Here is a 14,672-nt window from a genome sequence, read left to right on the forward strand (position 1 = left end):
TCAAAGGCCAGGTTTTGTTTTATTTTTTACAGCATTACTCCTTTTTCTGTCTCTTCGATAATCTAGACGAAAGTAGGAGGAAGGGTTAAAGTGTCGCTGGAAGACGGACGGGGGGTTAAGATGAAAAGAAATCCTCTCTGAAATGTATACATTGCACTCTATGATAATATAAACCGTATGAAAAAATGATTGTTAAAAAAGGAACATACATGGGCTGCGCTTTAAGGCAACTATTTAGCTGAGTTTACACAGACGCGGTCTTAGTCCCTCCCCTTGGGAATGGAGTGGAGTTACTGCCCGCTATGTAACGGGATGCCTCGACACATTACACCCGTGAATGGGGGCGGGGGGGGGGGGGTGGGGGAGGGGGACCGGCTCAGGTACGTGGGCACCAAAGACGGCCTACTGGTAAATATTAAAGGGCCCTGGGGCAGTAGGCCTGTCATGAGAGACGTGGAGCAGGTGTAGTGTTGCATTCACTTTCTTCTGTTCCATTTTGGGAAAGTGGCCAATAGTCATTTTGCTTTTTAAGAGTAAAAAATAGCATAACCTGCGTTTGGAGTCACAATGGTTTTTTTTCCATCTTTTCTGCTGCTTCTGTCAATTTTCTAGCACATCAACGAGGTACCGATGACGTAACTTGAACATGATACCGACCAATCATTTGACCAGAGTTGATAACAATATTTAGTAAGCTAGTTTGAATATATTTACAAGTCTGTTAAAGGTTAATAGTCTGATCGTGAGTCGCTGAGGTGAAACCAGCACCCACCTGCTGGCCAAACAAACAACATTTTTTAGAGAGTAGTTTAATAAATACAGTATTATGTGTGTGAGAAAGGGGAGGACGAAAAGGGAGGCAAAAAATCTAATTATTCCACATTCATATTCCAACGACTTTTCATTTATAATTTCCAAAGAAATAAGAGTTTATCTTTGCAGCCGTCACCACAATATAACAGAGCAATGTGTACCCTTTTTAGTCATTTATAAACTACATCAACTGTTCAAGCTGCTTCAGAGAGTAAAATAAAACTTAAAACTATTCAATGAAATAAAAGGGGAGACTCAATAAAATAATTCAGCAACATGTACATATCAACAAATATATATATTACAGTACATAATAAGCATGTAGTTCAGTGGAAATCTTGGGACACAGTTTCTTGGTGGTAGGAGCTGTAAAAAAAAAAAAAAAAAAGAAAGGTCACCAGTGAGTTCTGCTGGTTTCAAATTAAGAAACGGACTGAAAATCTGTGGACGTCCACGTTGAGCAGAGCTGGATCTTTTGTTTCGTTCTCTTTGTACCTCCCCACTCGAGTCGGCCACGTTTGTCTGGTGAAGATGCCTCAGGCTTAATGTCCCGTACCCCGCTTTTAGTGTCTCTACACACACACACACACACACACACACACGAGTCTCTGTGGTGCAGTTCTGCCCTTTTCCAGCTTTTAACCCCTCCAACGGGCGGCCTGCCCGGCGACTCATCGCGTCCCGTAGTGTCCCTCTCTGACCCGAGACCAGCACTGGCCTCGGCAATCATGGGCCCTGAGTTGGCTCGCCTCCTTCCACCGAGAGGTTGCATTCATGAAAAACGTCCTTTTCGTGGTTTCAGTAAGGAAAGGGAAGAGATGAAGAGGGAAGTTGTGGTTTGTTGTTCTCTTTGTCTATAAGTGGCTTTGTCTGTTTATATTCCAGCTGTGGCTTAATGTTGGTGAATTATATTATAATATTACCCTGCATGGCAGAGAAAACATTTCCCAGGCTTTGGCTTGGATTTTTGTCAATATATATGTGTATGTGTGTGTGTGTGTGTTTGCATCAGCATGCGTTTGTGCATGCGTGTTCGTAGGTATATGTGTGTGTCTGTCTCTGTGCACCTATTTTGCACTAATTGTGTTTCATTCTTGCAGCCTGTTAGTCTCCTTCCAGCTGTATGGAGAGACAGTTACATGTCCAAGTCCGCTCCTTAAAAAAAAAAAAAAAAAAAAATTGGTCATCCTGCGCCGTGTCCTGAGAAACCACACCCCCATTTAAAAAAAGATAAAAAAGAAATCAAAATCTGAAGTGTAAACGTCCACAGCCAACACAAGACACATCCACCGATACTGACAGCAGTCACTGATGTTAGGACATTAGCGGCCACCGCTACGCACATTGTTCCAATATTGTCCAGAAAATAAATAACACTGCAGCCCCAAACAAGATCTCCAAGCTGACACACCACCTGCGAGACGGAGAGAAAGACAGAGAGAGAGGTCACAAAGAGAACTGAGACATTTAGCGCACACAAAAACTCTAATTGTATTATTCTAGTGCTTAGCAATGTCTTTGGTAGAGTAAACTCTTCAAGTGTTGCCTGAATACCGAAGCGGTATTAGTGGTGTTTGTCGCCGATGTAGTCGAGGAGCAAACCAGACATAAAAATGGAAATAAGTGGTCTTTTGATCTGACCTGCAGGGCAACACAGTTGTCGTGTGCATGATTTTATAAATACGTGTGGAAACAAAGACTTAGAAGCCAAAAGGTGACAACAAACAACAAAGAAGATGGAGCGACGTAGACGGCAACAAGCGGGGAGTACAAACACAAGGCAGACGGAAACGTAGAGAATGAAAACCTGCCACAGCGGAAAGATGTTCAGAGGTCAGAGATGAAGAAGGAATGAGTCAATGCCAAATCATCATCACCTTTCAAAATAGCAATATATGAGCTTCTTTTAGTCATATCAGTAAGTATGAATAATGCATTTTTGAGCAGCCAGTCGGGCTCCGGAGCCAAAGTACTCCCACGGTTTACTTTGGCGGCTGCACTCTGACTCTGCAGGTTCTGCTTTAATGTAAAAGTATTTGATCCAGAAGGGAGACGCGGGGTGGACTGAACCCAAAGCCCTCTGGACTCACCTCGGCTACGGGACACGCCAAAGACTTCAAGGCCAAAGGATAAAGGCAAGAGAAAAGAACAAGAACAGAAACAAAAACTGGAGAGAGAGAGAGAGGCGAAGAAGGGACAAAGAAAGTGAGAGGATTAGAGGCACACTCAACATATGTTAGTAACACATAAGTCAGCGGCAGAGAAACGAGAAGTTCACTGTGCAGGGACATTTTCATGATATCACGTTCAAACTAATTTCAGAAAAATAATGTGAAAAGAAATCAAACAGAAATACACTTGATATTAAATTTGAGATTCGATCAAGAAGCCATAAGTATTCCATTGTCTTATCTGGAGCGTAAGCAAAGAGCATTTCAGTTTAGATCGAAGCTTAACGAGTTCCTGTAAACGCCGCCTACCTTCTCCTCCAGGTCTTTGATCTGTCTCCTCTGGATTTCCGTCTTGTCTTCAAGGTCCCGAATCCTCTGCAAAGATTAAACAGAAGAAAAAAACTGTCAGGATTTTGAAGTGAGGGATCAAATGCCTCTATCCAAGAGGGATGTCAATCAAAACACACAGCTGTACAGTCACACACACACACACACACACACACACAGACACACACCTGGTGCGCCTGGTGCAGCAGCTCCATCCTCTCCTGGAGGATCTGGCAGTCGAACTCCCGACTCTTCCTCAACATCTGCCTCCTCAGCTTCTCCACCGCCGTCCGCAGCTCGTCCTTCTGAAGCTCGTCCAGAGGCTCGCCGTACTTTATCACCTGGGGGGGGGAGACGGGCGTCGGACACACGAGACACCGAACAAAATAAACCTAAAGGCATACAGGGTAGGAATTTTAAAAAGTCATTTGTGAGCTCCCGGTGACCTTTGACCTCCAAATTCTAATCAGTTAATCCTCTTTTGAGCCGAGCGTAAAGCAATTCCCTCCAGGCGCTTCGGAGATAACAGAAAACATAAAAAGATTTATCTCAGGATCTCAGTGGCCTCATGTGAAGATTCCCTGAGTCAGCAGAGGCTTTTAGGAAATAAGACGCCGCTTTTCGTCTCCCTGAAATTCATAAATGGGCAATGTGGACTCAATTTTTGAGATCAAGTATGGAGGTCACAACTAAAAAAAAATTGTCAATCACACATTGCTTGGCATTTAAATGTATGTCTTAATTCCATGAACTTCACCCCTCTGGTACTTCAGTTACCAGCCACTGATGTTTTACAAGAGGCTGCTGATTTGGGTTTTAGTTTGAAATTCACAATGGTTTTCATAACTGATTTTGTAATGTTTTGTGGCAGCACCTTGTCCTGCTGCAGGGCGTTGTATAACGTCGCTTCCAACTCCTGGATTTGCTGTGGAGAGAGGGGGAAAAAAAAGGATTGCTTTTCAGGTCGGACACGATGATATGTACGGCTTCCAAGCCATAACTACCAAACATGCATGGACCCAAACCTTCAAGGAAGCTTTCTAAACCCCAAAACCACCAGGAAAATACATTTTGATCTAGTGAGGACCTGAATAAGAGTTTCCATGTGGGAAACAAACAATACCTCAAAGTGCCCGAAAACATGATACACAAACACACACGGACCATGTAAGCCTGGTCCATGGCTGTTTTCCTGTAGTCCAGCTCCTCTTCCAGATATCCTTTCTGTTTACAGAACATCTCCTGTACAGAACAAGCGGGCCAGAGACAGCGGTTACTTGAGCATAATACTTCATTTACATTGGTATTCGTTTGTGTCTCCAAAATCCTGGCGACAAGTCTTGACTAAAGCTGCTGTGCACCAGTTAAAGTCAGAATACACCATCAGAAGTCAGAAAAATAAACCCTCACCATCTCAATCTCCAGGTCCATCATCTTCTGGTGCAGCGCCGCCTCCGTACCCTCAATTTGTTGAATCCACTGAAAGGGCAACAAACAGCAAAACCGGGCTCAGCACAAACTGTCCTGTGAGGGGACTTTTTTTTTTTTTTTTTTCCATGTAAGAACCCAGACGTGGTTTCCAAACTTACCTTTTCCGCTAGTGACAAAACAGTGCTGGCCTGAATAATGGCCACTTGCTCTTCATTTCTTAAATTCTTCACACACAAAAAAAAACAAACACATTTATTAATATCGTGTCTGTTTTGACATCACGTGTTGTTTTGTTGATTCCGTATGAATTACCCCGTTGTCTCCCAGGATATCTAGAAGTTTGATGAGATCTGGTATGCACACGTCCTGTAACGAAAAACAGAAGAGTCAGACACAGGCAAAAAAAGGGCAAACTTCTATTCAAAAAGTTGAAAAAGAAATAATAGGTATGGTTGAGTCCACTGTGTACCTTGACCCCCTCCTTCATGCAGTAGATCTGCAGAGCACTGACTCCCTCGGAGAAAGGATGCATCCTCAGATGGTTGAATGGAGGGGACTTCCTCTCGCGCTCCTACGACAACAAAAGTCTCCATTAGATGAAATACATGATGAACCAAAACGCAAAACTGGACCCCGGTATGAACATGATGTTTTGAAATTCAGACGACTATTTTTTTTTTTAAAGCTCCCATGATCCAATCCTTGTTTTAATGATGATGTTTAACTTTCAAACACATCCGAGCAAGCTGTTTCCCCCTTTTGGCCACTAGGTGGCAGCCTTTGCCCTCCCTGTCTGCACTGAATCTGCACCGCAGCACAGAGGCAAACACACAAAGATGACCCGGCTAGCGGGCATCCGGTCTCTGGCAAATGGCTACTCCAACAGAGGAAACTCGATCACCTCCAGCTCCAGTATCCTGAACTCTAACAGTTCATTCTGATCTCTCGAGTCCTGCAGCTCCTGCTGCAGTCGGCTGCAGTCCGACTCCATCTTCTCCAGCTGGACACCAAAGAGAGACAGGATGAATTAGACAGGAAGAGGCACCTGTCCATTAGACATATGATGGTGATGCAGTGGCAATGAAGCGTGTCATACCTGTGGGTAAGAACCTCAAAGCGGTGAAGGTTTAATTACTGCTAAATACCAAACGCACCACCTGTGACAACTACAAGTCTAACCTTCTCGTAAAGCTCCTGGTTCCTTCGAAAGAAGAGCTGCTTCTCCTCCACCCATTTGGAGTCCTGGTAGAGGAGAGGGACACTTAATGTATTGAATCACATTTGGTTTCAGGACATATCGCCTGTTAAGCAAAACAATAAAGTCAAGATCCTCAGTCATGGCGCGGCGGAGAAACAACGTGTCACTTTGATTAGAGGGTTGGAGGAATCTCAAGACACTAATGGAAACACACAATAATGTTTTTGTTTTTTAAATATTGGATTTTCTGCATATTTTGCACATGCAACATATTTGATACACCAAATTCTCTATATTAACATTCGCTCCATACTGTGTCTAAGCCTCCATGAAATGAGCTCATTTTTTGTGCGTATGATACTAACGATTAAATAAAGTGTGGTATTCCTTTTGTTTTGTTCACCACCCTACACGATATTTCTGCTTGTGTGTCATACCTGTCCCTTCAGGGTCAGTTCCTTCTCCAAGTCTTCTATTTTGGCTTTATACCGGAGAACCTCTGCTTGGAGCTGCTCCTGAGCCTGAAACGTGAGCAACAAGGACCTTCATTAGCCAATCAGGTGCTGTGTCCCAAGTGGGAGTGCATGAACCCCTATTGCAGCCAATAGAGACTAGTATTTATTGATAAGCACGTGAACATCATATGCAGTTCCTGGGCTTCCTTCAGGTCACGGGAATTTAAACCCACAGTAGAAGACAACAAACAATAAACAATAATAAAAAATAACTAATATATCTACCCTGGCCTCCATCTCAGCATCCAGAACGCCTCCTTTCTGTTCCTGCAGCAGGGCGTAGGCTCGCTGCAGCGCCTGATACTCCCTGGTCAGCTGACGGAAACGCAGCTGCGACTCCTCGTTGGCGAGACCCTTGTTTGACGCGCGCACAGGTTTAGAGAAAAGTCGACGGTCCGCCCGAGGCGGCTGAATGGGTACTTAATCAAAGCAGAAAGCGCTATAGAAACAGGTGAGAAATAAGAGAGGAAAGTTCTCACCTCCTCCAGGTCTTCATCTGGAGTGGCGGGAGTTCTGTCCATGCGGAACGAGGCCACTGAAGACGACTCGGAGTCCATAGACTCTTCATCGTAGCCGAAGAAGGTGTCGACTACGATGTGCCTCTGGGGAAAGAACAAGAGGTGGAAGGATTTACGAGTCTAGAAGAGTCGAAATAGTTGTTTCAATATTTCAGAGCAACAATGTCGAAAGCTTCTGAAGATTTTATCCAAAAGAGATGAAAGATTTTATTCCGTTTTCAAAGAATACACTGTCACAAAGTGTGTTTTAGTTGTATTGCAGAATATGAACCGAACTGAGTTCAGTAAGAATCAATCACCACAGATAATTGCTTCTACCTTTATTGGCCTCGAACTTCTTTTATGCCTCTTCTTTCTGAGCAGTTTTTCTCGGTCCTGAAAAAGCAGACAAACGGACATCTTTTCCTTCTTTTTCTTTAAATCAGAGAAAGGAAAACAAACTTTCACACAGGTCACCGAGGGTGTTATCATTTGCCCTTCCTTTCAATTTTACATCTCCAGTTGTTCTATTCCGTATTATTATTCGGTTAACTATGCGAGTTGGAAGAGGGCTAATCATCTACAACCTTAAATTCCCTGACCCCTGGTGGCTGTTCCAAGAGTCTGATCATTTTCAACCTCATTTCATGGAAAAACATCGTACTCTCGTCAGCTCATCAATCATGCTTTGTTGCTCCAGGACTTGAAGCTTGAGAAAGGCTATTTCCTGGTCATCATGCGCTTGGTCCAGGTCATTCAGAGACTTCAGCTTCTTCAGCGGAGGATGGGAGTTGATCTTCTCCTTCTGCAGACAAACAGCACACAGTGAGGAAAGTCCTCTTTTGTCACAATATCCACCTATAAAATCAGTCCATGGATTTATGATAACAAGGTGACTTCATGCTGACCATCTCGTGGTTCTCCTTGGCCAGGTTCTTGAGCTTCTCCTCCAGCTTCTGGATAGTATGAGTCAAATCATCGTTCCTCTTACTCAGCAGCTTGTTCTTGTCCAGCAGCGGCTTACACTGCTTCTCGGACTCCCGGTTTCGCTTCAGCTGAAGGGAAACAGGATTATATTGTTACTGACATGTCGATATTTGATGAGAAGAACAGCCACGGGAGGAAGAGAAAGCAGGAGATGCATCTTTGACTAACTAATTTTCTCCTACCAGTTCGCTCCTCTCATCCACCAGCAGGGAGTTGCGGTCCTCTAATTTGCGTATGGTTGAGTTGAGGTCAGCAAGGCGCCTTTGATTTCTCCTCAAGTCCTGAAACAAACACATAAACAACAAACTTTCAATCATTTTACAAACTCAATGGACAACCAGGGGTGGCGGGGGGAGGGGGGGGATACACTATTTAAATATAATTTAGCATCGTCACTTTCGAATATGCAAGTGCAACAATTAAAGAGTATTTCTACACACATTAAGTTGGAGATCAGCTTTAGTAAGATGCTGCAAGGAATGCAATATTCAACGAGAAGTTGAAGAACAAGTTTAGCATATTGGTCAACTAAAAATTGTAATGATCTCGCATCTCATGGACATCATAACTCATTCCTGTGAGTGTTTCCCATGGACAGTGGGACAACCTTTAATTTAAATGTAATCAACCTTTGATCGGTAAAATTCCATTTGAGCATGCAATGCAGACCATGCACACACACACACACACACACACACACACAGGTCAGACTGCCCGAGATGGCCTTAAATATTGTGACACAGGTCTTCTTGCATGCTCAGTTAATGCATTACATAACTTGTTGCAGCACACTGGTACATTATTGCTTTATAATGGTATCCAAGGGCAGAAATCTTACTACTAACTCCTTGCGATTCCTCTCTACGTACCGGGCTGCCACAGTGCTCAGCTCCATCTCCAGCTCGGCCTGGAATCTCTCTCTTCGGGCTCCCCAGGCCACACTCCGCCTCCTTGACGAGGAACAGCTGTTCGTCCAGCGCGTCCTTCTGAAGCTGCAGCTTCTGCAGGAAACCCGCCGTTGACTCCAGTTCCTTCTCCAGGCCGAAGATGGTGCGTTCTTTAGATTTGATTTCATCCACCTATATGGAAGGAGAAGGAAACAATGGTGTGTTTTTAGAAATTGCTACAAAAAAAATGACACTGATTACCTGTGAAACTGAATATTTGAACGGTGTGCAGTCCAAAGAGGGATTTAAATCATATCCATGCATTGGACTGGGAAGCTGAGACGTGGGTGGTCTTAGAATGTAGAAGGATTTTAAGGTGCAAAAATAAATCGGTTTTGTTGTAGAAAGAATTGAATGACTATGTTTACCAGTCTACGGATGTCTCTCTCACTGTCCCACTTGATCTTGGAGATCTGCTCCTGGTGCTGCTGGTGCTCCACCCGCAGGTCGCCGGCCTTCATCTTGTCGGACTGGATCATGTTGCTGAGGGCCTCATCGGTCTGCTTCTTCGAGTTCTTCAGCTCCACTATCTCCTGCAGGAGCTTCACACGCTCCTGGTCGAAGAAGCGGCGCGCGTCCTCCTTGGCTTCCAGGGTCAACGCTGTGCGCACCTGAAGGAAGAAAATGGCCGATGGCGAGACAGGACGGGTTTGGATTTAGCAGGGACGGGAAGGTGAGTAATGAGTATTTATTAACCTCACCTTCTCTCCACTGCCATCCCGCATGGCGCTGAGCGCGGCTTTCAGCCTCTGGTTCTCCTGGTCCTTGATTTTGGCGTGGCGCGCCAGTTCCTGCTCATGCTGCCGCGTCAGGTTCTCCCTCAGGGCCTGCAGCTCCTTCTGCTTTTCCTCGTGCCACTTGGCCCGCTGCTCCGTCAACGTGGCAGTGTGGCGGTGCTGCTCCTGCTCCCGCACCCGCTTCACCTCCTGGAGCTTGTCGCGCTCCAGTTTGCTGACCTTTAAAAAGGGGGAGACGCGCGGCAGAGAACGATGCCGAGGTCAAAGTGAAATCTGCATTTTCATCTTCCTTTATTTTATTGTAGAGGATTTCATTGAGGTTAAAAGGTTACAGACAGCGTCGTGTCCACACCCAGATCCAGGCCCCTTATAGACTTGACAAATTGTGCATTTGGAAAGTCCACAAACACGCTTTTCACAAGACATCACCTCTAAGACTCAGGTTGGCTGCTGTAAAGATTCCATTTTAAATCCAATAGCTTTTTGATTACAAGTCAGAATGATTTAAACTTTTTAGGGGCATTTAGGTTTAAATCCATTGACCTTAAATGTGCATTGAGCTGCCATATTGATGCATGTTCCGTACCTTGCATTTTTCTTGGTGTAGCTCTATCTGAATGTCAGTCAACTTGGACCGGAGATCCTCATTGGCCGCCTGAAGGGCAGAGATGAGCGCTTCGGGCTTCTCGCTCTTCGTGCGCCCCTTCTTGGCCATTGAGTCAAATACTAGTGAGGCTCTCCTAATGCTTTCATTGAGACTTCACGGAAACTTTCCAAGGCGCTCCCAGTGGTTTCCAATTCCTCCTCTTCCTCATTCTCCTATCAGAAGAAAAGGGCTTGGGCGCGGAGGGGGACATAGACAGTGAGACAATGAGACATAGTGCAGGCTCTGAGGGTTCACACATATAACACAATCGGTTATATATCTTTTAATGTTGTAGATAGTCATGCATACTCTCTGGATAGACATATCTATAGAACAAATCATTACTTTCTAAGTAGCAAAGCAGGTCAGCCTCACAAGGACCCCTTTAAATGAAAAGGAATTAATGAATAAAGAAAATCATGAATAAAATGTGACATGGAAGAATAAGAAATGGAAATAAATGTAGACAGGAAGTATCAGGAAGGGGATAGCCAGGCCTTTCTAAATAATGAATATGGTGACATCATTGGCATGAGTCGAGAGAAGTGCTTTTATTATGCGTTATCCTGCATCAGCACTTCCATCTCCACCAGACCGCATGTAAATAAGAAGCTGTTTTCATATTTTAACACTCAAAGCAAAACACAGCAATTCCGGTTTATGAGGAGAGTTTAGCTTTTAGCTACAGCTCTCACAAAAGATAGTTACTACTTTAGTTAAGCTAGAACTGGTGATGATGTAATACCATACTCCAGTCTTACATATTTAAAATGTACACATTTAGTTTTCATTCCGGCTGGTCAAGTCACACAAAAACCATGGCATTGAAAAGTCACGATATATCGCCATCATGTAAAGCCAACCACAGCTCAGGTGACTACTAATACTATAGGTGACTACTAATACTATAGGTGACTACTAATACTATAGGTGACTACTAATACTATAGGTGATTACTAATACTACATTAACCCACAAACCACCTGCGGCAACAGGGTACTGCTCTGAAGGGGCAGATACGTATGAATTGGCCGTGAGCCCAAGTCAATCCTATTACTGTCCTATTCCATTTTCAGCCTGCGCTGTGAAATAATCCGCTGGCTGGTCCAGTGAACGGGACAACGTCCACAGGCAGGCAGGCCTCGAGGGCGACGCTCGGCCATTTGTCTCGATTGTCCATCTGACCTAATTAGGATCGGATAGACGATTTGATTTGCATGGTAGCTGATGAGAGAGCGCAATGGTATTTGTTTTGAGGGGTTGGGGGGGGGGGGGCAAACTAAAAGTGTGTTTTCCTGCGGACACTGTAGCAAGCTCTTAAAAAGGAAATAAAAGGACTGATTACACCCGAGCCTTGTAGTTCTAACTGCTTTGTTGTTCTTATTAAGTCACGTGTTTGGCCACCTGAACCATGCTAGACCAGTGATGCTAAGTCTCCTTTTCAGTCTCAATTTCCTTCCGACAATAAATAATTGGGGCATCAGGCTACTAGATATTTGACATTTCTCCGTCGGCAACGCGACCTGTCTGCAATTAGGTTGCGGGCAGGTGGCGTCCTTTTGATTTATCCGAGCTTTTACACTGAAGACAGATGTTTACAGCAGCGATACGGTCGCTGCATGTTGCTTTTAGTCGGATCGGCCCTCTGGGATCTTACGGTAAAAGACACTGAGGCTTTTTGGTTGGGTTTTTAATGACAAACATATGGTCTTTTTTGAAAGCTCACAATCTTCTTTATGATTATTAGGACTTAATGGCAATGCTAAATTTAGCAATATAATTTTGCTAAATCTGGCTCGTTCACTAAAATTCCATTTTTGCCAAAAAAATAAGAAAAGAGGCAGCAGCAGCTATGTTATGCCATGAAATCAATACTTCAACATGTACAACATAAGTGGCCATCTTCCTTTCTGAACTTAAACAAGAGGCTTCGTTTCAATAGTTTTTCATTACCAACAAAGAGCCAAAGTGGTTTTTAAAAAAAATTTTATCAGGACCTGCCATCTGTGGTCCACGATGCGCTGCCATACTCTGCCCTGCGTGCGCGTTAGTATCAAAGGTTAAAAATAAGCTGGGGGTTGCTTTTTCGGATGTTATTTGTAGCTTCAATAGGCCAAAAGGGCCAAAAAAGCCTTTTAGTTGATGCTGTGTTGAGAATCCACGCCCTGCTAAACATAAGTCGCTCTTTAGTGAAGCCGTTCACAAAATGTTGGTCAGAATGGTGGAAGAAAAGTCCAAATGCAAGGTCTCTTATGTATGTCATGAATAATATATTTGATTCCTAAAATGCAAACTGAACACATTGAAAGATGTAAGTGTAAATTACTCAGCATGATGCATACATAAGAATTTGCTTTTATACCAACCTTAAATATATAATATTCTGATAGTAACACTGAATAAGCGCTGTCCGCATTTATCTACATTTTGGATAGGAATCCAAACTTTCCCGGATATACCAGAAAGATGGAGGGGGGGGGGGGGGGGGGGTGTTAGCACTGTCGCCTCACAGCTCAAGGATCAGCACCTTCCTGTGTGTGGACTCTGCATGTTCTCCACATGCACTCAGGCTTCCTCCCACAGTCCAAAGACATCATCGGTGACACTAAAACTGCATGTAGGTGTACGATATTGGTCTCTGTGTCTTGTCTCGTTAGCGCCGTGGTTCACTGGGGGACCACCTCCAGTCGCTGTATCGCCAGGCGTCAATCATCACCTTCCGTGCTGCTTGTTTTTGGAATGCGTTTTTCTGCTTCTTAGTTCAAGGTAAACGAACCGGCTCAAGACTGTTCCCGGCTGCACTGGTGTCAATTAACCACTTAGAGAAATATCAGCACAGTGTATACAAGGCTTAAGGAATCAGTGGAGTAAAGGGCTCATGTCACAACTGACTACATGAGGGAGAAAATATTGAATTGTATCACAATGCACGGTTAGCAGTGCAAAAACACTTCATGGCAGGTAGATACTGAATGAGTTCATCAGTCCCTGGCCGTCACAGAGGACCACTGAAAGATGAATGCCATACGAATCCTACATCCTGACACCATAAAGGTCAGCCCACGTTCAGTGGAGTTTCATGCCGAACGGCCCGACCGCTCTTTTGGAAGTCAAATCCATAATCTATTAACCTGAGGGCAGTCCCCTGCTTGCATCTGTGGCGACCCCTAAACAGTGGTGGGACAAAAGCCTCCCCAGCAGGAGTTGTGAGTGTTAAATCAGGCCAGTGTAGTGACACCCTGGGGCAGCTGCTGTCTGGAGGCCCCCCTGTCAGCCCACCACCGTGGAACACCAGCAAGCTCCTACACAACATCACCGCAGCATCCTTTCAAAACCAAACAGGACCAGTAACGTGAAGATGACAAAATGCACAGGTCCACCCCCAACGGACTCCGCTAGCGGGCCTAATTATTACAGAGAAGCCTTTGCATGGAGAGAAGATCCCCAACAGCTGGGGAGCATCTCTGCAACAACACGTATCCGAAGCCCCACGGCCCACGGAACGACCAACGCGGAGAGGACGCTCGATATCCGCGGGAGCATCGGACTCCTGCGCGGTGATGATCTTTGTTGAAGCCCCCCCCCACAGCTCTGTCCTCGTCACCTTAGGGATGGCTCGCTGGTGCAGGCCGAGCTCCATCACTTCCGACATGCGCGCCGGGGCCGAAGCTGCACGCGCAAAGACACAATAAGGCTCCATTTTTTTTGCGGTATTGTGCGCGGGGGGGGGGGAAAGGTTTCCGCCACCGACGCAAGGTTTCCAGCGCGGTGAAAACGAGCCCGGTGCGTTTCTCCGCACGGCCGCCGGAGAAGAGCCGACCGCAGGCCTGCTAGTCCCCGCGACTACCACCCCCTCCACAACGGCCTTATTCACGGACATCTCTCCTTCGCTTACCTCGAACTCGATTGTCGTCGCGCGTGGGTTGCTAATTCTCGTGAAACCGTGTCCATGACATCTCCGTTTTTCTCTGTTTTCTTTAGAAAAAAAGGGGGGGGGAGAGAAATGATCGTCCCTTGCAGCATCAGCAGCAGCCCCCATATACTCACACACACACACACGCACGCGCGCGCGCACCCCCCCCCGCCCGTACAATGAAGCAGCGATGGCCGGTGGTGATGATGCTGGGAGCCCCGCCCTCCTCTGAGCTCACAGCCGGCTCCGGCGCCCCGCCGCAGTCCGTCGGCACAGCGGCCCGGAGCCACGCGTCGTGACCGGAGACGCTATGGTCCGAGTTCCCGTAACGTCGTTCGAGCCATGAAACAGGGGAAACGTGGAATATGATGCTTTTATTTTAAACATGCATTTACCATGCATGTGTTAGAGTGGTGTAGTTGCCCCGTGTGGCCTCACAAAAGTCTGGAATCCCATTTTATAAACTCTTTTCCTATAAGGCCTTCTTTAA

General features: G+C 45.4%; 1 protein-coding gene across 1 annotated transcript; it reads right to left on the reverse strand.

Moving 5' to 3' along the window:
- On the reverse strand, positions 1–14,359 carry jakmip2 (janus kinase and microtubule interacting protein 2). Its single transcript, XM_037467668.2, has 24 exons — positions 14,165–14,359; positions 10,210–10,459; positions 9,588–9,842; positions 9,255–9,497; positions 8,809–9,018; positions 8,122–8,220; positions 7,861–8,007; positions 7,617–7,757; positions 7,292–7,348; positions 6,935–7,057; positions 6,681–6,809; positions 6,378–6,461; positions 5,922–5,984; positions 5,644–5,742; positions 5,212–5,313; positions 5,055–5,108; positions 4,901–4,966; positions 4,722–4,790; positions 4,476–4,553; positions 4,186–4,236; positions 3,500–3,652; positions 3,294–3,359; positions 2,904–2,980; positions 1–2,227 (listed from the first exon to the last, which is right to left on the reverse strand). The coding sequence occupies exons 2-23, from the start codon at positions 10,336–10,338 to the stop codon at positions 2,930–2,932; spliced, it is 2,469 nt and encodes an 822-aa protein (XP_037323565.2). The 5' UTR covers positions 10,339–10,459; positions 14,165–14,359; the 3' UTR covers positions 1–2,227; positions 2,904–2,929.
- Positions 14,360–14,672: the final 313 nt, after the last annotated feature.

The sequence above is a fragment of the Pungitius pungitius genome, chromosome 16, assembly GCF_949316345.1.
Source record: "Pungitius pungitius chromosome 16, fPunPun2.1, whole genome shotgun sequence".
In the NCBI taxonomy this organism is placed as follows: Eukaryota; Metazoa; Chordata; class Actinopteri; order Perciformes; family Gasterosteidae; genus Pungitius; species Pungitius pungitius.

What these genes read in the sequence shown, in the direction of transcription:
- jakmip2 (XM_037467668.2), bottom strand. Translation starts at nt 10,338, where the DNA reads ATGGCCAAGAAGGGGCGCACGAAGAGCGAGAAGCCCGAAGCGCTCATC. An exon ending in TCAGGATACTGGAGCTGGAG is followed by an intron (nt 5,314 to 5,643) that starts GTGATCGAGTTT and finishes TTGTTGTCGTAG; the next exon opens with GAGCGCGAGAGGAAGTCCCC. An exon ending in TGCTGCACCAGGCGCACCAG is followed by an intron (nt 3,360 to 3,499) that starts GTGTGTGTCTGT and finishes TAATCTTTGCAG; the next exon opens with AGGATTCGGGACCTTGAAGA.